Source organism: Dendropsophus ebraccatus, chromosome 12 (assembly GCF_027789765.1).
Source record: "Dendropsophus ebraccatus isolate aDenEbr1 chromosome 12, aDenEbr1.pat, whole genome shotgun sequence".
Lineage (NCBI taxonomy): Eukaryota > Metazoa > Chordata > Amphibia > Anura > Hylidae > Dendropsophus > Dendropsophus ebraccatus.
The window spans coordinates 51984036-52011423 of NC_091465.1; the positions used below are offsets into that span (position 1 = coordinate 51984036).

General features: G+C 50.5%; 1 protein-coding gene across 1 annotated transcript in view; it reads left to right on the forward strand.

Annotated features, from left to right (window-relative positions):
• PTPRH (protein tyrosine phosphatase receptor type H) overlaps positions 1-27388 on the forward strand; it is a 140040-nt gene that overhangs the window by 88917 nt on the left and 23735 nt on the right. The window contains exons 8-15 of the mRNA XM_069947484.1: positions 11911-12180; positions 12566-12835; positions 15471-15731; positions 17657-17929; positions 19122-19439; positions 23267-23527; positions 23609-23693; positions 25363-25413. Of these exons, the coding sequence (XP_069803585.1) occupies positions 11911-12180; positions 12566-12835; positions 15471-15731; positions 17657-17929; positions 19122-19439; positions 23267-23527; positions 23609-23693; positions 25363-25413 (1789 nt within the window). The remainder of the gene's footprint in view (positions 1-11910; positions 12181-12565; positions 12836-15470; positions 15732-17656; positions 17930-19121; positions 19440-23266; positions 23528-23608; positions 23694-25362; positions 25414-27388) is intronic.

Below are 27388 nucleotides of genomic sequence, written 5' to 3' on the forward strand. Positions count from 1 at the left end.
ATGTTGCTAATGCTATTTAATATATAATTTATGTGGCATAACCATTTCTGTATAAGCAGAAAAGATTCAAAGTTGGAGAAATGCATTTTTTCACGTTATTTAGTTTTTGTTTTTTTATAAAGATTCGTTATAAGTATCGACTCCAATTTACCAGAAATGTAAAGTACCATATGTCACGAGAAAACAATCTCAGAATCTCAGATAGGTAAAAGCATCCCGAAGTTATTAATGAATAAAGTGACACGTCATATTTATAAAATTTGCCTCTGTCCTTAAGGCCATTTCAGGCCCGGTCCTTAAGGGGTTAAATGAGGTGCAAAAAAGTCAATGTGTCAAACATATACATACCAAAAACTAAAAGTGACCATATTATGAATGACAATGCACACTCGTGTGTAGAAGTTAGAAAAAAATACATCAGCTTTATTACATGTGCTGCAAACAATTAAAAACACTTACATACATGCTTGTGGGTCCCTATGATAAATGGACCACTACTGTGATCCGGGACTTGGGTGGCGCTGACGGCATCAGATGGACATCACTCCTTCAATGATGGACGTAAGAGTACTTGATGTAAAATCAAAGCTTTCAAGGCACAGCCTCTTCATCAGCTTTGCATGTGAATTTACATATGTTGTAGGAAGGAAGTCACATGGGTAGAGGAAGTGTGAGGTCTTCTTGCCTTGGATTCTGTACAGAAAGAAGACAAGATAGGATTCTCCCTACAGCAGTCAAGTTGGGCCCTGGCTGCCAGGTCCCCAGTTCAGTGGTTGTGGTCTAGAAGTCGAACAGAGCACATGTATATGCGAGACCTAGACACTGTTTTCCCTCAAGCAACACTATTGCACACTATGATATGTTAAGTCACTACTAGAGAGGACAAGTCAGGGATCATCCCAACCCATGCAGTGGACATCGTAACACAGTGCAGGACAGTATCCACAACAGGGCCGTATTTGCCACTAGGCACCCGTGGTCCGGTGCCTAGGGCGGCGCCCTGCGGGGGGCGGCACCCGCAGGGAACACCTTTTTTTATGACTTAAAAAAAAAAAAAAAAAAAAAACTCCGTAGGCACCGGCCCACGGGTGCCTAGTCCGCGCCGGGAGGGGGGGGGGGAGGGGGGGTGACGGAGCGGCCGGGAGAAGGATGGGCAGGCAGGCTGGTTCCCTCCCCCCATGCAGCACTGGGGTCCGGGGCAGGTGTTGAGCTTCCGGCACACACAGTGTGACAGAGGCCGGAAGCTCCCAGCTGCAGCCCCGCGGTCCCGGATCTTGTCTCCTGCTCGGCGGCGCTCACGTGATGTGACGTCATCGCCGAGCAGGAGAGAAGATCTGGAAACGCGGGGCTGCAGCTGGGAGCTTCCGGCCTCTGTCACACTGTGTGTGCCGGAAGCTCAACACCTGCCCCGGACCCCGACGCTGCATGGGGGGAGGGAACCAGCCTGCCTGCCCATCCTTCTCCTGGCCGCCCGCCCCGTCACCCCCAGCCTCTCCCCTCTGCCCGCCCCCGGCCCCCCTGCTTCCTCAGCTGCTCCCCTGCTGGGGGGCAGCCTCTCCCCCTACCCCCAGCCTCTCCCCCTGCCCCCCCCCCAGCCTCTCCCCTGCCCCCCCCCCCAGCCTCTCCCCTGCCCCCCCAGCCTCTCCCCTGCCCCCCCCAGCCTCTCCCCTGACCCCCAGCCTCTCCCCTGCCCCCCCAGCCTCTCCCCTGCCCCCCAGCCTCTCCCCCTAACCCCAGCGTCTCCCCTGCCCCCAAGCCTCTCCCCTGCCCCCCAGCCTCTCCACTGCCCCCCAGCCTCTCCCCTGCCTCTCCCCCTAACCCTCAGCCTCTCCCCTGCCCCCAGCCTCTCCCCTGCCCCCCAGCCTCTTTCCCTGCCCCCAGCCTCTCCCCTGCCCCCCACCCAGCCTCTCCCCTGCCCCCCACCCAGCCTCTCCCCTGCCCCCCCAGCCTCTCCCCTGCCCCCCCCCCAGCCTCTCCCCTGACCCCCCCTCAGCCTCTCCCCCTGCCCCCCAGCCTCTCCCCCGGTCCCCAGCCTCTCCCCCCTGCATTCTCAGCCTCTCCCCGTAACCCCCAGCCTCTCCCCCTAACCCCCAGCCTCTCCCCTGCCACCCCAGCCTCTCCCCCTAACCCTCAGCCTCTCCCCCTAACCCTCAGCCTCTCCCCTGCCCCCCAGCGTCTCCCCTGACCCCAGCGTCTCCCCTTACCCCTCAGCCTCTCCCCCGGTCCCCAGCCTCTCCCCCCTGCATTCTCAGCCTCTCCCCTGACCCCCCAGCCTCTCCCCTGACCCCCCAGCCTCTCCCCTGACCCCCCAGCCTCTCCCCTGACCCCCCAGCCTCTCCCCTGACCCCCCAGCCTCTCCCCTAACCCTCAGCCTCTCCCCTGCCCCCCCCAGCCTCTCCCCTGCCCCCCCCAGCCTCTCCCCTGCCCCCCCCAGCCTCTCCCCTGCCCCCCCAGCCTCTCCCCCTAACCCCCAACCTCTCCCCTAACCCTAACCCTCTCCCCCTAACCCTCAGCCTCTCCCCTGCCCCACAGCCTCTCCACCTAACCCTCAGCCTCTCCCCTGCCCCCCAGCATCTCCCCTGACCCCAGACTCTCCCCCTGTCCCCCAGACTCTCCCCCTGCCCCCCAGACTCTCCCCCTGCCCCCCAGCGTCTCCCCTGATCCCTCAGCCTCTCCACCTAACCCTCAGCCTCTCCCCCAGCCTCTCCTCCCTGCATTCTCAGCCTCTCCCCTGCCCCCCCAGCCTCTCCCCCTAACCCTCAGCCTCTCCCCTGCCCCCCCAGCCTCTCCCCCCTGCATTCTCAGCCTCTCCCCTGCCCCCCAGCCTCTCCCCTGCCCCCCCAGCCTCTCCCTTGCCCCCCCCAGCCTCTCCCTTGTCCCCCCAGCCTCTCCCTTGCCCCCCAGCCTCTCCCCTGCCCCCAGCCTCTCCCCTGCCCCACAGCCTCTCCACCTAACCCTCAGCCTCTCCCCTGCCCCCAGACTCTCCCCCTGTCCCCCAGACTCTCCCCCTGCCCCCCAGCGTCTCCCCTGATCCCTCAGCCTCTCCACCTAACCCTCAGCCTCTCCCCCTGCCCCCCATCCTCTCCTCCCTGCATTCTTAGCCTCTCCCCTGCCCCCCCAGCCTCTCCCCCTAACCCTCAGCCTCTCCCCTGCCCCCCAGCCTCTCCCCCCCTGCATTCTCAGCCTCTCCCCTGACCCCCCAGCCTCTCCCCTGCCCCCTCAGCCTCTCCCTTGCCCCCCCAGCCTCTCCCTTGCCCCCCCAGCCTCTCCCTTGCCCCCCCAGCCTCTCCCCCTAACCCTCAGCCTCTCCCCTGCCCCACAGCCTCTCCACCTAACCCTCAGCCTCTCCCCTGCCCCCCAGCATCTCCCCTGACCCCAGCCTCTCCCCCTGCATTCTCAGCCTCTCCCCTGACCCCCAGCCTCTCCCCTGCCCCCCCAGCCTCTTCCCCTTCCCCCCCAGCCTTTTCCCCTTCCCCCCCAGCCTCTTCCCCTTCCCCCCCAGCCTTTTCCCCTTCCCCCCCAGCCTCTTCCCCTCCCCCCCCCAGCCTCTTCCCCCTCCCCCCCCCCCAGCCTCTTCCCCTTCCCCCCCAGCCTCTCCCCTGCCCCCCAGCCTCTCCCCTGCCCCCAGCCTCTCCCCCCTGCATTCTCAGCTGCTCCCCTGCCTCCCAGCCCCTCCCTCTGACCCCCAGCCTCTCCCCCTGCCCCCAGCCTCTCCCCCTGAATCCCAGCTTCTCCACTGCCTCCCTACCGCTCCCCCTGAAGCCCAACCTCTCCCCCTGAACCCCAGCTTCTCCCCTGCCACCCTAGCTGCCCCTCCCTGCTGCTCCCCTGCCCCCCAGCTGCTCTCCCTTTCCCCCAGCTGCTCTCCCTGGCTCCCCCAGCTGCTCCCCCTGTCACCCCCAGCTGCCTCCCTTCCCCAGTCACCCCCAGCTGCCTCCCTTTCTCAGTCCCCCCCCCAGCTGCCTCCCTTCCTCAGTCCCCCCCCCAGCTGCCTCCCTTCCTCAGTCCCCCCCCCAGCTGCCTCCCTTCCTCAGTCCCCCCCCCAGCTGCCTCCCTTCCTCAGTCCCCCCCCCAGCTGCCTCCCTTCCTCAGTCCACCCCCCAGCTGCGTCCCTTCCCCAGTCAACCCCAGCTGCCTCCCTTCCCCAGTCACCCCCAGCTGCCTCCCTTCCCCAGTCACCCCCAGCTGCCTCCCTTCCTCAGTCTCCCCCCAGCTGCCTCCCTTCCCCAGTCACCCCCAGCTGCCTCCCTTCCTCAGTCTCCCCCCAGCTGCCTCCCTTCCCCAGTCACCCCCAGCTGCCTCCCTTCCCCAGTCACCCCCAGCTGCCCTCCTGCCCCAGTCACCCCTAGCTGCCTCCCTTCCCCAGTCACCCCCAGCTGCCTCCCTTCCCCAGTCACCCCCAGCTGCCTCCCTTCCTCAGTCTCCCCCCAGCTGCCTCCCTTCCCCAGCTGCCTCCCTTCCCCAGCTGCCTCCCTTCCCCAGTCACCCCCAGCTGCCTCCCTTCCCCAGTCACCCCCAGCTGCCCTCCTGCCCCAGTCACCCCCAGCTGCCCGCCTGCAGACGAGTTATGGTCAGAGAAGTCTTCATGATGCTGCGCCAGATGGAGAAGAAAGCAAAAAGTTAGCGACAGCAATTCGAGAAGACGTCACCTGTGAGTCATTAGTAACTGCACTGTAATCACTTCTATAGTGTGCAGAGCCTGTGTACCATTGGGGTCTCAATGGGTCAGTGTATTGTTTGCGGTAGTGTACTGACACAGCCCTGCGGTCACTACAGTACACTAACCCAAACTTTTAAACTAGGACCCAACTACAAGAGCTGCAGGCACTACAACTCCCAGCATATCCTGAGGGCTGTAGACTGTCAGTAAATGCTGGGAGTTGTAGTGCCTGCAGCTGTTGTAGTTGGGTCCTAGGTGCATTATACACTGGAGGCTTTGTGGGAGATCAGAATACAGAGATCTGTGGGGGCTCAGTGTGTGGAAGTGACCCCAGAACATCACTAATAGGGGATAGAACAAAAACATCTCCCCCTATCCCTATTAGTGCTGTTCTGGGGTCACGTCCCTGCACTGAGCCCCCACAGATCTATGTATTCTGATTTCCCACAACGCCTCCAGGACCCAACTACAACAGCTGCAGGCACTACAACTCCCAGAACAGTCTGCAGCCCTCAGGATATTCTGGGAGTTGTAGTGCCTGCAGCTGCTGTAGTTGGGTCCTAGGTGCATCATACACTGGATGCTTTGTGGCATATCAGAATACATAGATCTGTGGGGGCTCAGTGCAGGGAAGTGACCCCAGAACATCACTAATAAGATATAGGGGGAGATGTTTTTGTTCTATCCCCTATTAGTGCTGTTCTGGGGTCACTTCCCTGCACTGAGCCCCCACAGATCTATGCATTCTTATGTGCCACAAAGCATCCAGTGTATGATGCACCTAGGATCCAACTACAACAGCTGCAGGCACTACAACTCCCAGCATGTACTGACAGTCTGCAGCCCTCAGGATATGCTGGGAGTTGTAGTAAAGTAGTACAATCCTATGATAACTGCGGCTGTAGAAAGATGTTTTGCTGGACCTTCAGGGCTGATGGTTGTCACCCACAGATTGCAGCCACCAGGAGACTCTGCACACAGTGATTTATTAAAGGGTTGTCCTCTCAGAGACTACAACTCCCAGCATACCCTGAGAGCTGTATAAATGGAGGGTGTTCTGAGATTTGTCACAGATACAGATGAATTCAGGAAAGAAGCGGGTCAGCATGTCGTGTCTCACTGGTTGTATATTGGTGAGCCCCAGGTACCCCAGTCCAACACTGGACAGAACCAGTCCCCAAACTAAGACGTCCCCGGCCTCCTTCCTTCCTCCACCACGTCTGTTTGATGAGAACAGCGGGCATCAAGCAGAGCGGCACCCAAGTGCCAGGGTATATACCATGCATGTACAGCAACGTGGGGGGGGGGCGCCTCTGCGTGCAAAGTGCCTAGGGCAGCATGAACTCTAAATACAGGCCTGATCCACAAAGGAGTAAAGGAACTGATCTGGATAGAGCAAAGTTGTAGGAAGGAAGTCACATGGGTAGAGGAAGTGTGAGGTCTTCTTGCCTTGGATTCTGTACAGAAAGAAGACAAGATAGGATTCTCCCTACAGCAGTCAAGTTGGGCCCTGGCTGCCAGGTCCCCAGTTCAGTGGTTGTGGTCTAGAAGTCGAACAGAGCACATGTATATGCGAGACCTAGACACTGTTTTCCCTCAAGCAACACTATTGCACACTATGATATGTTAAGTCACTACTAGAGAGGACAAGTCAGGGATCATCCCAACCCATGCAGTGGACATCGTAACACAGTGCAGGACAGTATCCACAACAGGGCCGTATTTGCCACTAGGCACCCGTGGTCCGGTGCCTAGGGCGGCGCCCTGCGGGGGGCGGCACCCGCAGGGAACACCTTTTTTTATGACTTAAAAAAAAAAAAAAAAACTCCGTAGGCACCGGCCCACGGGTGCCTAGTCCGCGCCGGGAGGGGGGGGGGAGGGGGGTTGACGGAGCGGCCGGGAGAAGGATAGGCAGGCAGGCTGGTTCCCTCCCCCCATGCAGCACTGGGGTCCGGGGCAGGTGTTGAGCTTCCGGCACACACAGTGTGACAGAGGCCGGAAGCTCCCAGCTGCAGCCCCGCGGTCCCGGATCTTGTCTCCTGCTCGGCGGCGCTCACGTGATGTGACGTCATCGCCGAGCAGGAGAGAAGATCTGGGAACGCGGGGCTGCAGCTAGGAGCTTCCGGCCTCTGTCACACTGTGTGTGCCGGAAGCTCAACACCTGCCCCGGACCCCGGCGCTGCATGGGGGGAGGGAACCAGCCTGCCTGCCCATCCTTCTCCTGGCCGCCCGCCCCGTCACCCCCAGCCTCTCCCCTCTGCCCGCCCCCGGCCCCCCTGCATCCTTAGCTGCTCCCCTGCTGGGGGGCAGCCTCTCCCCCTACCCCCAGCCTCTCCCCCTGCCCCCCCCCTAACCCTCAGCCTCTCCCCTGCCTCTCCCCCTAACCCTCAGCCTCTCCCCTGCCCCCCAGCCTCTCCCCTGCCCCCCAGCCTCTCCCCCTGCCCCCCCCCCCTAACCCTCAGCCTCTCCCCTGCCTCTCCCCCTAACCCTCAGCCTCTCCCCTGCCCCCCAGCCTCTCCCCTGCCCCCCAGCGTCTCCCCTGCCCCCCAGCCTCTCCCCCTGCCCCCCAGCCTCTCCCCCTGCCCCCCAGCCTCTCCCCCTGCCCCCAGCCTCTCCCCTGCCCCCCCAGCCTCTCCCCTGCCCCCCCCCCCCCAGCCTCTTCCCTGCCCCTCAGCCTCTCCCCCGGTCCCCAGCCTCTCCCCCCTGCATTCTCAGCCTCTCCCCCTAACCCCCAGCCTCTCCCCCTAACCCCCAGCCTCTCCCCTGCCACCCCAGCCTCTCCCCCTAACCCTCAGCCTCTCCCCTGCCCCCCAGCGTCTCCCCTGACCCCTCAGCCTCTCCCCCGGTCCCCAGCCTCTCCCCCCCTGCATTCTCAGCCTCTCCCCTGACCCCCCAGCCTCTCCCCTGACCCCCCAGCCTCTCCCCTAACCCCCCAGCCTCTCCCCTAACCCCCCAGCCTCTCCCCTAACCCTCAGCCTCTCCCCTGCCCCCCCCCAGCCTCTCCCCTGCCCCCCCAGCCTCTCCCCTGCCCCCCCCCAGCCTCTCCCCTGCGCCCCCCAGCCTCTCCCCTGCCCCCCCCAGCCTCTCCCCTGCCCCCCCCAGCCTCTCCCCCTAACCCCCAGCCTCTCCCCTGCCCCCCCAACCTCTCCCCTAACCCTAACCCTCTCCCCCTAACCCTCAGCCTCTCCCCTGCCCCACAGCCTCTCCACCTAACCCTCAGCCTCTCCCCTGCCCCCCAGCATCTCCCCTGACCCCAGACTCTCCCCCTGCCCCCCAGACTCTCCCCCTGCCCCCCAGCGTCTCCCCTGATCCCTCAGCCTCTCCACCTAACCCTCAGCCTCTCCCCCAGCCTCTCCTCCCTGCATTCTCAGCCTCTCCCCTGACCCCCCAGCCTCTCCCCCTAACCCTCAGCCTCTCCCCTGCCCCCCCAGCCTCTCCCCCCTGCATTCTCAGCCTCTCCCCTGCCCCCCCAGCCTCTCCCCTGCCCCCCAGCCTCTCCCTTGCCCCCCCAGCCTCTCCCTTGTCCCCCCAGCCTCTCCCTTGCCCCCCAGCCTCTCCCCTGCCCCCAGCCTCTCCCCTGCCCCCCAGCCTCTCCCCCTAACCCTCAGCCTCTCCCCTGCCCCACAGCCTCTCCACCTAACCCTCAGCCTCTCCCCTGCCCCACAGCATCTCCCCTGACCCCAGACTCTCCCCCTGTCCCCCAGCCTCTCCCCTGCCCCCCAGCCTCTCCCCTGCCCCCCAGCCTCTCCCCCTGCCCCCCAGCCTCTCCCCCTGCCCCCAGCCTCTCCCCCTGCCCCCAGCCTCTCCCCTGCCCCCCCCAGCCTCTCCCCTGCCCCCCCCCAGCCTCTTCCCTGCCCCCCCCTCAGCCTCTCCCCCGCCCCCCCCCAGCCTCTTCCCTGCCCCCCCCTCAGCCTCTCCCCCGGTCCCCAGCCTCTCCCCCCTGCATTCTCAGCCTCTCCCCGTAACCCCCAGCCTCTCCCCTGCCACCCCAGCCTCTCCCCCTAACCCTCAGCCTCTCCCCTGCCCCCCAGCGTCTCCCCTGACCCCTCAGCCTCTCCCCCGGTCCCCAGCCTCTCCCCCCTGCATTCTCAGCCTCTCCCCTGACCCCCCAGCCTCTCCCCTGACCCCCCAGCCTCTCCCCTAACCCCCCAGCCTCTCCCCTAACCCCCCAGCCTCTCCCCTAACCCTCAGCCTCTCCCCTGCCCCCCCCAGCCTCTCCCCTGCCCCCCCCAGCCTCTCCCCTGCCCCCCCCAGCCTCTCCCCTGCCCCCCCCAGCCTCTCCCCTGCCCCCCCCAGCCTCTCCCCCTAACCCCCAGCCTCTCCCCTGCCCCCCCAACCTCTCCCCTAACCCTAACCCTCTCCCCCTAACCCTCAGCCTCTCCCCTGCCCCACAGCCTCTCCACCTAACCCTCAGCCTCTCCCCTGCCCCCCAGCATCTCCCCTGACCCCAGACTCTCCCCCTGCCCCCCAGACTCTCCCCCTGCCCCCCAGCGTCTCCCCTGCCCCCCCAGCCTCTCCCCCTAACCCTCAGCCTCTCCCCTGCCCCCCCAGCCTCTCCCCTGCCCCCCCCAGCCTCTTCCCCTTCCCCCCCAGCCTCTCCCCTGCCCCCCAGCCTCTCCCCTGCCCCCCAGCCTCTCCCCTGCCCCCAGCCTCTCCCCCCTGCATTCTCAGCTGCTCCCCTGCCTCCCAGCCCCTCCCTCTGACCCCCAGCCTCTCCCCCTGCCCCCAGCCTCTCCCCCTGAATCCCAGCTTCTCCACTGCCTCCCTACCGCTCCCCCTGAAGCCCAACCTCTCCCCCTGAACCCCAGCTTCTCCCCTGCCACCCTAGCTGCCCCTCCCTGCTGCTCCCCTGCCCCCCAGCTGCTCTCCCTTTCCCCCAGCTGCTCTCCCTGGCTCCCCCACGAGTTATGGTCAGAGAAGTCTTCATGATGCTGCGCCAGATGGAGAAGAAAGCAAAAAGTTAGTGACAGCAATTCGAGAAGACGTCACCTGTGAGTCATTAGTAACTGCACTGTAATCACTTCTATAGTGTGCAGAGCCTGTGTACCATTGGGGTCTCAATGGGTCAGTGTATTGTTTGCGGTAGTGTACTGACACAGCCCTGCGGTCACTACAGTACACTAACCCAAACTTTTAAACTAGGACCCAACTACAAGAGCTGCAGGCACTACAACTCCCAGCATATCCTGAGGGCTGTAGACTGTCAGTAAATGCTGGGAGTTGTAGTGCCTGCAGCTGTTGTAGTTGGGTCCTAGGTGCATTATACACTGGAGGCTTTGTGGGAGATCAGAATACAGAGATCTGTGGGGGCTCAGTGTGTGGAAGTGACCCCAGAACATCACTAATAGGGGATAGAACAAAAACATCTCCCCCTATCCCTATTAGTGCTGTTCTGGGGTCACGTCCCTGCACTGAGCCCCCACAGATCTATGTATTCTGATTTCCCACAACGCCTCCAGGACCCAACTACAACAGCTGCAGGCACTACAACTCCCAGAACAGTCTGCAGCCCTCAGGATATTCTGGGAGTTGTAGTGCCTGCAGCTGCTGTAGTTGGGTCCTAGGTGCATCATACACTGGATGCTTTGTGGCATATCAGAATACATAGATCTGTGGGGGCTCAGTGCAGGGAAGTGACCCCAGAACATCACTAATAAGATATAGGGGGAGATGTTTTTGTTCTGTCCAGAGACTACAACTCCCAGCATACCCTGAGAGCTGTATAAATGGAGGGTGTTCTGAGATTTGTCACAGATACAGATGAATTCAGGAAAGAAGCGGGTCAGCATGTCGTGTCTCACTGGTTGTATATTGGTGAGCCCCAGGTACCCCAGTCCAACACTGGACAGAACCAGTCCCCAAACTAAGACGTCCCCGGCCTCCTTCCTTCCTCCATCACGTCTGTTTGATGAGAACAGCGGGCATCAAGCAGAGCGGCACCCAAGTGCCAGGGTATATACCATGCATGTACAGCAACGTGGGGGGGGGGGGGGGCGCCTCTGCGTGCAAAGTGCCTAGGGCAGCATGAACTCTAAATACAGGCCTGATCCACAAAGGAGTAAAGGAACTGATCTGGATAGAGCAAAGTTGCTAGAAGCCTAAGCACTCTATCTCGCAGCCCGGGTGTAATCAGAGAACTCTGACTACTCTGCTCATCCCCGGTAACAAGGTCTGGGACTTTTGTCAACCTCTACCATGAGTCGCCAGAAACTGGTAGGCAATAGGTGGTGCAAAGACCAAGGAGTCAAAACATAGGCACAAGTATTCTTTCAACCGTCAAGTATTCGACTTATTCTACCTTCAAAGTTCCAGCAGAGCACAGTACTACTTGGGTTAGGACTCTCTCGACATCCTCCTCTCTACACTTGAACCTTCCTATCTCTCAACACACAACCCAGCCAGCACGGCTGTGTAACTCTTTCTACCTCTCAGTACAGATCTGGACTCTTGATTATAAAGCAAAGTATCAAGGCGAAAGTGTATTACATGTTCTTTGTATCAAGTATCTTCACAGTAAACAAGAGTATATTTATTTTGACGGGACTCTGGTTCTTCACCAAGCACCTACACAGTAACCACAGCTTCCTTGGGTTATTTCCCCTTTTTTTGGGCGGCAGTGCCAATAGTCCAGGTGGGTCACTACTCCACTTCGGACCACAGTGATAATTGCCCAAGGGACCCCAAATAGCCCGACAGGTCACTGTCCACAGGGGAAAAAGGTATAGACATCCCAGTCAAAATAAAAGCAGGTGTGCCAGTATACCTTTGTGCCCAACCGGCACTGACATCACGACAACATAACACCTGGCTTTGCTATACCTCGGCCAACCACTACACCAGTCACGCTGTTCCATCTAACCTGTCACTGCTTAAGGGCAGGGCAGTCACCACAGAACAATATTACGGTGAAAAAATATTATAAGTGACAAGTGATATGTGGTAAATAAAACCAAGTGAGTTCTGGTACCAGTTGATTTAAAACCTTTTTATCTTTTAGGGGGTATCTTTAGGATTTTCTAGAGCACTTGCGATTGTAGGCCTGTAAATCCACAATGATGCTGGTGGTGGTGATAAGCAACCAGACCTTATAACCGGCAAGATTATGGCGTGTTGGCGTAAAAGAAACCATAGTTTCTCTGGTTGTTCTTCCTGAAACTCATTACTGAAAATGAAGTTAGATATTAGTTTTTTATAGTGAGAGGAGGAGTGACATGATACATATTAACAAATTTTGTATTTTTTATTTCAAGGACCAAGCATTGTCCAAGGAGTGACTGTAGTGAATGTGTCAGCAACTACAGTGACTCTTCATTGGAACGTCTCTCAGGACAGTAATCATGCTACATATACCTACACTGTGGACGGAGACGGCCAAAATTTCTCCAAGATATCAAATATAATTAACAACAGTGTAGATGTGCAAAACCTATTGCCAGGAGAAGACTACAACTTCAAAGTCTTTGCAGTTACTAAGAATGGAATATATAGCCAGTCATCTACAGCTGTTAATGCAACAACAAGTAGGTTCACAGTTGTTGTAGACCAGTATGCAATGTTCTGGGTTTGTGTATGAAGCATTTGTACCATGTACTAATGTATGATGAAGAGTCAGTTCTTTGGCAAAACCCATAATCAGATCTAATCTGCGGTTTGCAGATGAACATATTGCTTCTTTGTAATTCAGATACAAACAATTCAGGCTCTAAGGGTCAAACCATAAATACAAAGACTTATGAAATACTATGAACACTGATTAATTTATCATGTAGAACAAAGACTATATAACCAATAAGATCTGTGTTGATGTGTTGGAATAAAAGGAACCATAATTGCTCTAGTTGTTCTTATTCAGGTTTTAGGTATTAAAATTATATTGTTTAAAAAAATTTCATTCTCTCTTTCAAGAGCCAAGCATAGTCCAAGGAGTGGTCGTATTAAAAGTGTCAGAGACTACGGTGGCTCTTCAATGGGATTTCTCCCATGACAATAATAGTAAGACATATACTTACACCTTGGATGGTGAAGGAAGAAATTTCTCCAAGATTTCAAATATAGTGACCAACAGTGTAACTGTGCAAAAACTTTTGCCGGGAGAGGACTACATCTTCAAAGTCTTTGCAGTTACTAAGAATGGAATATATAGTCAGCCATCTTTTATTGTTAATGCAACAACAAGTAAGTTCACAATTACTACAGTATATGTAAGGAACATGCATTTGTAACGTTTGCAGAAATCGCAGAGAGGAATTTGTTATCTATGACTTCAGATATACAACTGCTGAAAGGAGTATGAAATCAAATATAATATCTGTATATAAATGTAAATGTCTGCTCACCCAAAATGTTTGGATGCCCCATATTTACCAAAGTAAAAACTGCTGTAACACAGATGTTCTTTATTCTGAATCGTACAAGGGGTTCCCTTATCCAGACCCCATTCTATGAACCAAAATAGAAAGCCCTAATAAGACATGAACATGCATTTTAGCATTAAAACAACCCCTGTAAGGGGATAAAAATGGCCTAGCCATGAAATTAGTTACATATGGTAAGGTCTCCATACACTTTATACTGCTCTGTTACATCTAACTCCATGACGATCACCCATGTTAATTAATGTGGATAGATGTGACAGCTTTGTGTGTGCTTGGATGCAGAGCTGTCAGCAGGATCGGGCTGTTGCATGGACAGCCTAAGGCTATGTACACACACAGTAAGAGACCGGCCGTTCCGCGACCCCAGCCGGGTCACAGAACGGCCGGCCTCTGCCCGAATCATCCCGGCCGGTACTTGAGTACCGGCCACATGATCTTTCGGCCGCAGAGCTCTGATGCGGGCGCATCAGCGCGCGCCCGCATCAGAGCTTCCCATAGCACACAGTGAAGCGAGCGGCCGGAGCCGCTCGCTTCACTGTGTGAACTGACAGGGTTTCCTACGGCCGCAATTCATTGAATTGCGGCCGCAGAAAACTGACGTGTCAGTTCTTTGCGGCACCGCACGGATCCCGGCTGGAGCGTATACGATGTGTATACGCTCTGGCCGGGATCCCATTAAGAAACAGGCAATGTTCACAGGCGCATACTTATACGTAGTGTGAACATAGCCTAATACTATACTGTGAAAGGAGACCAAGAGAGTCAGTTACCTTGTCACTAAGAAGCCTGAGCACATTGTGTTAATGACATTTCTTGTGCACCTCTGCTCTCTGTCGAAAGCAATTTTTTTGGTAGAGAGCGGAGGCGCGCTAGAAATCCCATTGAATTAAGCGGCGTCCGTGGTGCGGGGGTCTGCTAGAAATTCCACCACCTTTGCTCAGTGTGAATGGACCTTTACGCTGCTAACAGTCATATACAGCTGTTTGCAGTAGATCACTGTTGTTAGTAATCTGTATAGAAAATGTGTTCTCTGTTAACTTCTGCCTTCATAGTTAAGAAAAAAAAAAATAAATAAAAAATAAATAAATAAACTTATCTAAAGGTAAAAAAAGTTCCCCTTCCAAAAAGAAATGACTCACTTCTTTAATAACACACGCTCAAATTACACATATTCTGCATGACACAAACATGTTTTTTTTTTTTTGCTGTATTACACAGGGATATCAGTAGTCCTAAAAAGAACTTTTGGGAAGTTGTGTATTAAAGCTTGTACTCCTACTGTAAACCCCAGTCGCCCGAACTGTAGCACAGTATACAACTGTCTATAATAGCTATTACTGCGTATACTAGCTAACTAGTACCAGTATACTATACCACTATCAGTGTACCCTATACTGGTACATTGTATGTAATATCAGGGTTTTTTTCTGTCACACTGTGAGATTACTAGTCCTGAAAAGGACTTTTCTGTGTTTTTTTTTTTTAGCTAGTCACCTGCCTAATTATTAAAACTAAGCCCTGTACCTCCTCTGTCCCTGCTCCAGTAACTCTCCCTCTCAGCTAACAGAACACAAGTTAATCGACCATCGGGTGACCTGGGTCTATATACACCCAGGTCACCTGATGTGGCCAGCCAATCACTGCTATGCCACCAGGTAACTGGGCTGTGGCATAACAGGATTGGCAGCCCCTTACTTGCATGTTTATTAGATAAATTTAGGGCATAAACCCACACACCGTATATGCAGCGTATTTACTACTGCGATAAGCAGCAAATACGCAGCAAATACGCAGCAGATTAGCTCTAAATAACTGAATACGGCATCAAATCTTCACTATGACATTTGCTGCGTATTTGCTGCGTATACGGTGTGTGGGTTTATACCCTCAGGGGCAAAAAATGCAGGTGGGAGACTTACTATTGTACAAGACTACCATGCAGTATTTGTTAGACTATCGAGTGCTTTTGAGTGCCCGATACTCAAGCGAATAGTATACTCTCCCATCTCTACTACTATAGCAATGTCATGCCTTATAAAGTGTAAACATACTTAGCAACACTATGTACAGGAGAAGTTAGGGTAAATATTAATGAAAAAACCTGCATTAAACATTACATGAAAAATTCTGAGAACATTTTTTTTCTGATTTAGACCATTTTCCCCTAAAAACTCCCCCCCACCCCCAAAAAAAAATAAAAAATAAAAATAAAAATAACATCCGCTCCAATTTAAAAAAAAAATAGCCCAAATAGGTCAGAATTTTTCCAACCAAAATCAGGAGTGGAGCTGACATGGCAAAATTGTAATGGAAAGATCTGCACAGTTTCTGTGTTTTCAGTCTACTCGATTTTGGTTGAAAAAAGACTGACCAAAAAACTGAAGAAAATACTATGTGTGAACATAGCCTGAAGGTGATATTGTTTTTCTCTCCAGGACCATCCACAGTACCTACATTTCAGGTTTCTGGCAAATCCAATCAATCTGTGAGTCTTAAATGGGCATTCCCCACAGATTTCAATGTGGCCACATATACGTACTATGTGGTTGTGGACAACCAGACCCAACCTGGTACACGCAGTAATTCTACTGAAGTAAAAAATCTGTCAGCAGGACAAACCTACAACTTTACAATTTACACTGTCACACAAAATGGGATCTGGAGTCTTATGTATCAGAGTATAAGTGTTACAACAGGTAAGTCGTCTTAAAGGAGAAACTATTTACATTTTTTTTTAATTATTTGTTTGTAACTGTGCATCTGTGGTGGTCCAGGGGTGCTAGATGGTACTTGCAAGGGCAGATAGAAAGGTACTGCAAAGGTACTGGGCTCAAAGTGGTAGAAGCTGTTAAAGAAGTAGTCCCTGTGTCCCCTGTAGTATACTGTGGTGGTGGTGCAGGGTAAAGACTCCATAGAATCTGGAGTACTTAAACAGGTTAACGTCTTGCTTGTAGTTATCTTAAAGGTGCAGTACAATAGATGCAAAGTTCTTAAACGCAGGATACAATTTAGAAGCTTGAATAGTTTGCCTGTCAGGGTCCCCATTAATACTTAAATTACTTAAATGATTGCTTTTAGCAGGTATACTAAGAATACGCTTTAGGTTTTTTTGCTAAGGGTGTTTAGTTCATAGTCTTGAAGACTAGGTGGACTGTCTTAAGGGTGGACCTATCCAAATAGAACTGTGATCTGCAGGAGGGGCTCTAACCATTTTGGAGTCGGTAGCGATAAACTTGAGCTATGACAATCTGTCTAGTGCTGGGTGAGGGCACACAGTGACACATCCAGTAGTACAGGCCCAGTTAAGGGTAAGACAGCCTTTGGGGTTTCCCAATAGGTATTGACAAGTTGCAGTAGCACATGCAGTTCTGGGACACTACATCTAATAATCAATAATGAAATATGACAGCAATTACACTAGTCACTACAGGGCACTCAGTAGTGGACGGGTTATCCCATTATCCAGTGGATTGGATATCTCATTCTCGTAACCAACAACTCCCATTTATATAATAATTAGCTCTGTTAAATCCGCAAACCTAATAAGGGTGGGGGTGGAGGTGAGGCATACATTCAGCCCTGCATGGCATTCATGTGCATGGGCGAGCCAGAAAATTTGACTGTTGGCTGATCGATCATTTGGCCAAGAGGTCTTAGTGTTCCTCTAGCTGCTTTGAGTACCTGGTGACTGTCATAGTCAATCAGAAAATGGTTATTACTATGAATAAAATGCAATTGGCTCCCCGGGTCACTTTATATGACATATCATCAGAGTGCAGGAATGGAAACTGTGAATTAATCAGATTTTAACCCCTTCAAGTCAGCCATACAGCTATATACGTTCCTGCTGCACATACCCTGTGCAGCAGGAATGTATAAAAATCGGTCCTGACTGTGAAGGTTTTAACGTGTGCAGGGCCGTTTCAATGCAATCAGCCCTGCACACATTACTGTTCCCAGACCCGGGAATGACAGGCAGCCTCGGTCCCGCACAGCGATCGCGACGTTTAAGGTAGTCAGTGACAGGACCTGTCACTGATTGATCGGGCCCCCGTAGCCATCATTTGTACTGGCAGACGGGGGGTAAGCCACTTACCTCTGTTCTGTCGGTTTGGCGATTTGTACAACTACTCTCAGGCAGACTCTATTACAGATCGCCAATAATACTGATGAATGCTATGCTATTACATAGTATTCATCAGTATATGCAATCAGAACATTTCATATATAAGTCCCCTAAGCCTAAGGGATTTATATGTGCAATACAAAATGTGTAAAAAAAATGAATAAAAAAAGTTTTAAAACATTTTTTTTTAAACTAATAAAAATGCCCCAATAAAGACTTAAAGATCAAAATGTATTTCTTACACCAATTTGATACCAATAAAAACTAGAGATCATGGTGCAAAAAATGACACCCCAACCAGCCCTGTATGTTTAAAATAAAAGCGCTATGGCTCTTTGAAGGCGAGGAGCGAGGAGCGAGGAGCGAGGAGGAACATTGCATAAATTTGACCTTGGTCAATAAGGGGTTAAAATACATTATATTTCAGTTGTGAGCAGAAAACTTACATTTGAAAGAAATTTGTACTTAAAATTTGTTTATTCATTATTCCTGTAGTGCCAAACGCACCAAGAAATCTTCAAGGACTCGCAGTTGATGTCTCTGAAATAAACATAAACTGGACAACGCCAGATGATGTTAATGTAAAGTCATACAACTATATAGTGACCTGGGCAGATACAATTGCACCACAGGACGTTACATCTAACACTACTAAGGATGCGTTTTTCAACATAAAGAACCTTATTTCAGGACATCTTTACAATATAACTGTTACGTCTGTGATCAAAGATACTCCAAGTGATGATGCCAGAATATACATAGCGACAAGTAAGATTGTGTCTCCTTTGTTTATCCAAGTCAGTATGTCTGTAGGCTTTGCTTGATATCGCATGCCAACCCTTTTTACCTAAATTTGGCTGGACTGCAGCACCAGATGCAGCCCATAGAATCATTGCACTGTTTCTATCGTCATCTATAGATTTACTTATAGCCACAACTGTTTATATAATACCTGCATTTCTCCATGTTGAGGCCTTTTCTTTGCATTGTGTCTTTTGTCTGTTATTTTATGTACAAATGTAGGAATACATTGACAACTGGCTGTTACCATTTTACCTGGCCAATGGAGCACTCCCCTAGGCAACCCACCATGGTGACACTTTTTTTTTCATTTTTCATGGATTTGAATAGTAACATCTGGTTTCGAACACATTTCTAGTAGCAATAAAGGAGGAACTGCACAATGCTTTGATTTTCTCATTTTCTCAGTTTCACAGGGCAGGACCAGAGCTGGGCTCTTTGCCAGTTTTACTCACAAAAGGACTTGCTTTATTACCTATCTAGCCAATCACAGCACAGCACCTACTCCTCTCTTCTATGACCTGACATAGTGTTAATAAAAATACACTGAGCTGTACAGGCTGACACTTTGCTGGGGGGTGATTTACAAAGTATAGAACTATAGGTGGCTGTATAGGGGAAAGAAGGTTACATAATGTACTGGGTCATAACTGTGCTAAGTGAGCAGAAAGCAAAAAAAAAAAAAAACCACAAAAAAAAACAGCAGCAGCACGGCAAGGAATCGGACCAGGGGTGTGAAACTCCCGCTGTTACGAAACTATAATTCCCATCATGCCTGGACAGCCAAAGCGTCAGCAGTCCAGGTATAGGTGAGACAAGCTATATAGGTATAGACAAGCCTCTCTCTACTGCATGCTAAGCCTGACCTGACTGTAAGGGACACATGTAGCTAATACTTTTAGGGTGTTTTTTTTTTTTGGAAGGGGGGATAAGGAGTCATTTTTGGTAAATTATGTGATTTTACGTGAATGTTAGGATGAAATTACAGTCTGTAATATGGTGGGGCAGTTCAATGAAACATCAGTGACCCTTTAGGCTAAGCTGCAATACCAGCCTCAGCCTGGACAAGACTAGTGCTGTTCCTGGTACAAAAGCAGATCCTTTGTTTCCAAGTTTGTTCTATATTTAGATCTACAGGCTTTTTGTCTCTTTGTTTCAGAGACACTTTCTACAGGAAATGTAACTGCCGGGATGGTGGATAACACCAGCATTGCGCTAACATGGACTATACCTGATAATGCTGATGGGACAGTGAGAGGATATCGGGTCACTGTCTATTTAAATGGACTTAAAGCTACAGAAGCAGAAACCACTGAAAAAAAATATGTTGTGAATAACTTGACGCCTGGAAATGTTTACAGCATCAGTGTTGAAAGTTACACACGTTATCCCATGCCTGGAACTGCTAACCGTATGAGTAGGATGGATAACTCCATTACTTCATACAGCACACCAACCATCATCAAGGTTGAAACAGGTACAGAGGGACACTGGTGATCGGTATATCTGAAGTATATGTAGTATTATAGGTAGATATCTTCTGTCAATTAGGAAAATGATCTCTACTATATCTACAGTGGCGGCAATCATGACTGGGCCCGCTAGCCAAGGAAGGTTCTGCCAGGCCCCCTTGCCACTTCACTGACTTCAGAGTCCGTCTTGTTTATTAGCATTCTGCTAAATGACACGAATTAGAGTAGAGTGAGGGCCTGGTATAACAGGCCATAGTATACCGGTCTCAGTCCAGACTATAGCTGGTGTTAAAGGGGTACTCCACTGGGGGGGGGGCTATTTTGGGATCTGGCGGGGGAGGAGGTGGCTGAGAGAAAAGACGTCCATTCACCTCCCCGGATCCAGTGGCGGGTCCCGTATCGCGGCGCTCCCGTCCCCGGTTTCCGGCCAATTCCTGGTGTCTGACGCGGGTTCGAGACGTGACGTCAGTGACAGAGGCGGGATCTGAGCGGACTTGAAACGGATCCCGCCTCTGTTACTGACAGGCTGTCCAGGAACCCGCCGCTGGATCTGGGGAGGTGAGTGGACGTCTTTTCTCTCAGCCACCTCCTCCCCGTCCAGATCCCAAAATAGCCCCCCCAAAGTACCCCTTTAATGTGGCCTAGGCTAGACCCCAGGCCCCAGGCCCACCCTATATCCCTCAGGCCATATTATACCCCAATGAAATTAGTAGCATTGAGTGATATACATAGGAATTACTTCATTTTTCAACCTTTTTTGGGGGGATTCAGGTTTGTCTGCTAAGTTAAGTGAGAAGCAAACTGACTTAAATCTTAAAAGGCTAAACACATAGGGGACATTAATCACGTTTATTTATTGCATTTGCCTTATTTTTTCCGGCTAATTAAACTTTGTATACTTTGTAAAAATCTGGGCAAGATTTATTAAGGACTTTCCACTGGCTGCACCTTTTTCATTCTTTGCGCTGGGAGGTGGCAGGGTTTTCTATTTGCTACTTTTTTTTTTCCATTAGAATTATGTGTGCAAATTCACAGCAGTACTCAACTCTTGTTTTAGGCAAAAATTATGCAAAAAAATTGCTCTAGATTTATCAAGGCACTTGCGCCTAATGATCATTTTTGTGCAAAAACCATAGCTCATAAAAAGCACCTCTTGCTTTAAAAAAAAACCTCTGCACTGATAAATTTCCCCCCATAGACCTTTTTAACTTCAACATTAAAAACTTGACTGTTCATAATATAAGGAAGTCATAACGTCTTAAACTTAATATAAAATTTATATAGTGGGTTTAAATAGGGCGATTATCCGCTGAATGTTTATGGGTCACCTGATCAACAAATGACGTGTATTCAACAGATTAGAGACAGTGTGGGAAAACTATGGAAGTGACAACTTTATGGCTTCTAGGGATATAGTCTGGCCTAGGCTATTTTACACCCCCAAGTATATAGTTTAGAGAAACATACATAACAAGTTATAGTATGTAATATTAACTATGCACTGATGGGACAGTGCCATCTACTGTCAATGTAAGCAATGTACTGTATTTTCCAACAAGAAGAAACAGCTGTGTGTATCATAAGACAATCTTTTTAACAAATTAGAGACAGGGTGAGAAAACCAGAGAAGTCATTACATTATGGCCCAGGGGAATATAGTCTGGCCTAGGCCCCCACACACCACACACACACACACACACACGTGTAGAGTTTATCCACTAAGGTATACTGTGGCCTGGGCCTGGGGTGAGAAAACCATTAAATTGATAACATAATGGCCTGGAGAGATATAGTCTGGCCTAGGCTTTTTTACACCCCCAGTTATAGAGTTGTTCCCCCAAAGTGTATTCTGGCCTGGGTCAAACTATACCCAGGTCTATCCGCCTGGTCCCTGTTTACTGTATGCCCTGCTCAGAGATTTCTCAGTCGTGGGGGCTGCAAATCAGTGCTGATCAGCAAGATTGGCGACTCTTTTGCTATGCCTCTACACGGGAAGAGAATGAAGGAAGAGACCATACCCAACTTACCAAACTAAATAAATAAATGCACAAAGAGACCTCATGGACTTAATCATAAGCTCTGACCTACATTTATTATTATAAAAAACATAAATAACTTTATTTCGTGAAAATCATTTTAAACCACAAAACAGGTCTAGCTCTTCCAGCCCAAACCACTTTATATACCACTTCTGGGTTACCTCAGACAAACTGACCCAGTTTGCTTCCAGGTAACCCCATATAAAAACTTCTAACTCCTCCTTCTCCTAGATTTCCCCCATTGCCAGTCGTCTCTGAGGGGAGCCCTTATGACCAGGGCTGTATAAACAGCTGCTGCTGCCCTAGGCACAAAACCTGCAGGCACCCCATCTTCACTCATCAATAAGCATAATGATTTTCTAGTTTCTGAACATCATATTGATATCTGATCAGTCTTTGTTCACACAATGTAAGTTCCGTAGCAACAACGTCTATGTTTACTACAGAACTTACATTGTGCTGCAGCTGATGGAATCAGTTTTCTGCGGCTGCTATTTATTGAATAGCGGCCACAGAAAACCTGTCAGTGCACACAATGGAGCCACACACTCCATTGTGTGCAGCGGGGAATTCGGATGCGGCCGCTTTCCCACATTTACAGTACGTCACCACATGCAGCCCAAACCAGACACACATGCAGTAACCAATGGGTGTATGGCTAATAATCCTGAAAAGACACCAGATTTATTGGCAAGTCTGAACAGGAGGCAGGAGACTTGCTCCTTGCTGCTGCCCCCCTGAAAGGCGCTGCCCTAAGCACCGGACCATGGGTGCCTAGTGGTAAATACGGCCCTGCTTATGACCCTCTACCCCAGTAAGCTACATCCTATAGGCTGGCAATCCACCAATCCCCATCCTTCCTATATTGACCAATCAGAAGCCTGTATTTATGTGAGATCTCACAATCTCTCTCCCCTGGATACAGATCTGTCTCTGGCCAACTAACTGCCCAGTCCCTGTCAACTTTTCCTGAAGTGAATTCAACAAAGCTTGCACTGGTTAATCCTTCCATCGCTGTTCATTCCCTCATGTTAACCCCTCCTTATGGTCCAGAGTTAACCAATTGAGGAGATGGGTTGCATGAACGATTCTTGTATCATTCATGCAGCCCTGGAAATTGACAGCACAGATAAATATATCTGTGCTGTTAGTGTCCAGATCACAAGCAGTCTATACTTACCAGCCACATTGCTTGTGATTCAGTATCTGGCTCTCCGATCCTTGTGCCGGCCTTATCTTCAGGCCTTACCTCCTTCGGCTGTCAATCATTCCAGACTAGGCTGTGGCCTGAAGTTGCAGCAGCGGCTGGAGGACCAGAGAACCACATGCTGGAACACAAGCAGCAAGGCTGGTAAGTATAGACTGCTTGTGATCTGGAAACTGACATCCCCGATATATATATATATATATATCCTTGCTCTCAGTTCCCCTTTCTCTTTCTTGGTCGCACAAATCCCCGTTTACACAGGACAATGTGCGGCCGATAAAGATGAATTTCAAATCAGATTCCAAACAGATGATTAGACGGTCTTAATTGGTATTTAGCTGATCGCTATCGCTTTTACACGGGCTGATTATCGTCCACAGGAGTGTATCTAGCAACGCTCCTGATAATCAGCCGGTGTAAAAGGCCCTGCATTAACATCTAACAGTGTCAGCAGTTTGGAATGTGAATTGCAGATGACACATTCACTTTAAATGTACAGTTTGCTTAGATTTGAAGAATGTAAAAAAGCTAAAATCCAGACATGGAGACCTTAATTCTTTGCTATCTAAATTTCTCTCTTTTTCAGTCCCAAATCCCGTCAAGGACCTCAAGTGTTTTAAAGTGGATGCATACCAGATAAGAGTTGAATATGAGTGTCCTACTGGAAATTATTCTGCATTTGATGTGTTGGTGAACAATGGCCCCAGAAATAATAAGAATGGTTGCCCGGGTATAGTCATTGTATCCAACCTGCAACCAGCTGCCAGTTACAGCATTAGTGTGATGACCATAGCTACAAACAAAAGTTCTACCACAGGCATAATAATTTGTTATACTGACAACACAGGTAAATCGTGAGCCGCAACATACTCCATAGTTAAAACGGTTACATGTATGGTTTATTGACCAAATCTTTTTTTCTCGGCAGGTGTCATTGTAGGATCAGTATTTGGCATCTTACTATTTATTCTCCTCATTGCACTTATAGTTTTCTTTGTTATGAGAAAGAGAAGGTGAGATATAAATTAGCTACTTAGCGAATCATTTCAATGTCAGAGTTCACAATTGGGGGTACTGCATAAAACTCATTATAAGAAATCAAATTTTTTCTAATTTGCTTACCTAAAAAATTAAAATTTTGTATATATCCAACATTGTTTCATTGACTAGTGATTCTGATGCAAAAAGCAACTTATTATAAAGTGTTGGGCAATAACTTTAAAGTGGATGTTATATTCAGCAATTGCAACTTAAAGAGGATGTACCACCAGGTACATACTCTTTAATCTGAACTGACGGATCGAACGGCGCCATCATGGGGAAACCGTTTCTTCGGACCGCGGCCGGTTCCCATGCACGACGCTGTTCTATGCACCGGAACCGGACGGTGCTCAAGCACTGGAGGCCGGCCGAGCCACCCCCAGTGGGAGGGATATTCCCTCCCCTCTATGATGCGGCTCCATTCATTCTAACGGAGCCGCGTCATACAGGGGTGGGAATTCCCGCCCACTGGGGGCGGCCCGGCCTACCTCCAGTGCTTGAGCACAGAGCGGTTCCGGTGCATAGAACGGCGCCGTGCACAGGAACCGGGCCGTGGTCCGAAAAATGGACCGCGGCACCGGTTTCCCCGTGACGGCGCTGTTCGATCCGTCGGTTCAGATTAAAGAGGATGTACCTGGTGGTACATCCTCTTTAAATGGGCATTGTCGCTTAAAAACTTTTTACATGTTGTAGAATCGTGTCAAAAGTGTTGATCGGTTAGGGTCTCAGTGCTGGAGACTCTTGCAATTTCAAGGTATAATCAAAAAGGAGTTCACTCTCAGCTTCTATACAAGGTCTTTAGGACCATCTTCTTTCACATGCACAGAGCAGGAAAAAGCAGTGCTTGGCTGCACACTTCTCTAGGCTCATCCAAGTAATGAGTGACCTCCTCCAATCAAACAATTCACAAAATGTCAAGTTTTTAATGTGAGGAACACAAACTTTTTTGCCTTAGATTGTGTTTTTTAGAAGACATGTTGGTTCTCCAGACCCATCTAATTGCCTTTCTCATATAAGAGATATTCCAGACCCAGAAACCATGTGGAAAGTGATTCAGGGTTATCCAAAAATGAAAAAGGAATGATACTCACCTGCCCAAAGCCCTCACTGCTGCTGTTTCCATGTCTCCCAATCCCCACTATTTGAAAAATTGCTTTCTGGTTCTTGTGAGAACAGGTCAGCCAGTCAATTGCTGAGATAAGTAACTGCTGCAGCCATAGCATAGCTATGCAGAACTAATGCATAACAATAACCTCGAACCTGAAGTGCAGCAAGGCTGGGAAATTGGATCAGCAGCTGCAGGGAATTAGGATACGTGAGTATTTCTTTTTCTGATGCTGGAATACCTCTACATTATACAAGAAGGATCTAAGGTTAGAAGATCATGGTTGCTGTTTGGTGCTCATATTATACAGAAGCAGTTTGTCTCTGTTCCCTGTGTTGTGGCGGTGACCTCTACATGCAGTTCAGCTCCCATTCAAATGAACAGGAGCTGAGCTGCAGTTTCAGGTCACCACCGCTACATAGTAAACAGGAGGATATCTCAGCAGTCCATTTTGCTCAGAAATACATCCAGTCCCTAATGTTTTCATACGTTACAAAACTTAGGGTGACATTTTAACTCTTTAATTTTTTTCTTAGGTTAAAGGACCCTAATGAAAACATACCGACTACCCACACTAGAACAAGAAGGTAAATGGGCTCAGAATAAAATGTGGGCATTTGAATTGCGAGCACTACTCTTTTGAGTAGGTTTATACTAGCACACCTCCCATTGGAGGACAGCTCCATGTTTGTTTTCTCCAAACCCCTTTCCATTTACAGTTAAAAAAGTTGCAATTTCTGAAGCGAGTAGGAGCACTATGTAGATTTACAAAACTTATGATAAAAGATGGGCTTTGCACTCAATGTAACCTATAGCAGTTGCAGAGTCTGTGTCTGTAATGTGTATGAGTGGAATCTTTCCTGTATATCCTTTTGTATTGTGTCATGTCTTCTGTAATGATCTTAGTAAATGCCACAATTAACCCCACATCCAGGGTCGGCGTCAGAACAGGGCTTACCCAAGCATGTGCCAGGGCCCACAGCGTCCCCAGGGGCCCAATCCAGCCAGGGCCTTGTTCATTACTCACTCAGTCATTGCTGAGGGAGAGCTGGCAGGAGGAGACATCCAGTCGTAGTCCATTACATTGGTGTATTTTAAACACCATGCAATGCAACAGCTGAGAACAGGTTGGAATTAGGGAACATTTACTTCCTGTCTGGCCAGCGTATGATGCAGACAGCGCCATCAGCACTGCCTGCATATTTCTGCTATGTCCAGACATGACTAGAGGAGGCCAGAGCAGCAGAGCAGCTCAGCTCTGGGGCCAGGAGATTGGTGAGTGTACATTGCTGTAAAACTACAAGCCCCAGCATGTACTGCTTGCAAAACATGGTGGAAGTTGTATTTTCCACCATTGTATTGTATAAGCAACAGCTTAAGAGTCATTTGCTTGGAAACAGTGACTTGTGGTATAGTTTATTTAGTGCAGTGTTCTCTAACCTGTGACTTTCCTATTGCTGAACAACTACAACTACAGTCATGCACTGCCAGCAGGACTTGATGGGAGTTGTAGTTTGATAACAGCTAAAGAGTCACTTGTTGGGAAACAATGATTTAGGGGGACAGTTTATTAGCCCAGTGTTCACTAACATTTGATTTTCCAATTGCTGCAAAACTACAACTCCATACACTGCTGGCAAGGCATAATGAGGGTTATAGTTTGGCAACAGTTGAAAAGCCAGTGATTGCAATGCAAAGATTTAGGAGAACAGTTTTAGTCCAGTGTTCTGCAACAAGGGACTCTCCAGTTGCTGCAAAACTACAACTTCCATCATGCACTACAGGCAGGACATGATGGGAGTTGTATTTTGACAACACCCAAAGAGTCACTGGTTGGGAAACAATGTTTTAGGGGGCATTGTCACACTTTATTAGGGGGGCAGTGGCACCATTCATAACTACAGATTGAAGCACAAAGAGGGGCTCACCTACAGTTGGGGGGCCAAACTACAGATATGGGCACTAAGAGGGGGCACAATTACAGATAGGGGTACAAAGAGGGGACCCAACTACAGAGTAAGGCCTAAAGAAAGGACATTTATATAGGGGCATGAAGAGGGCCCTGTTAACGTTTGGGAGCATAATGGTAGGAGCTTAAATAGAGGAGGGGAAGGTGCTGAAAAAGTAAAGTAAAGTAAAGTGCCTAATACTGTATGTTTGCCTGGCAGAGAGGGGGCTACACAGGGGGACCTATAAGGGTACCTGCTGTTTTACTGTCGCCACATGATTTGCTGCACAAAGGTGCCCGCTAAGGCTCTGTCACCCAAGGGCCCACAAAATCCTGGAGCCAGTGTACATTGGCCAAGTATCATGAAGTTTAGTATATTTCACAAATTCCAGGTAAATAGATGAGAAGTCCCTTGTTTAAGGCCCCGTGCACACAGAGCAAGAGCGGTGGAATTCCGCGGCAGAATTGTCCGCCGCAGAATGCCGCCAGCCTCCGTGTAATAATGACACTCTATGGGAGGCGCGTGCTGCATCTCTCGGCGCTGAAGAAGCCGCGCGTGCCTCCTATAGAGTGTCATTATGACACGGAGGCTGGCGGCATTCTGTGGCAGACAA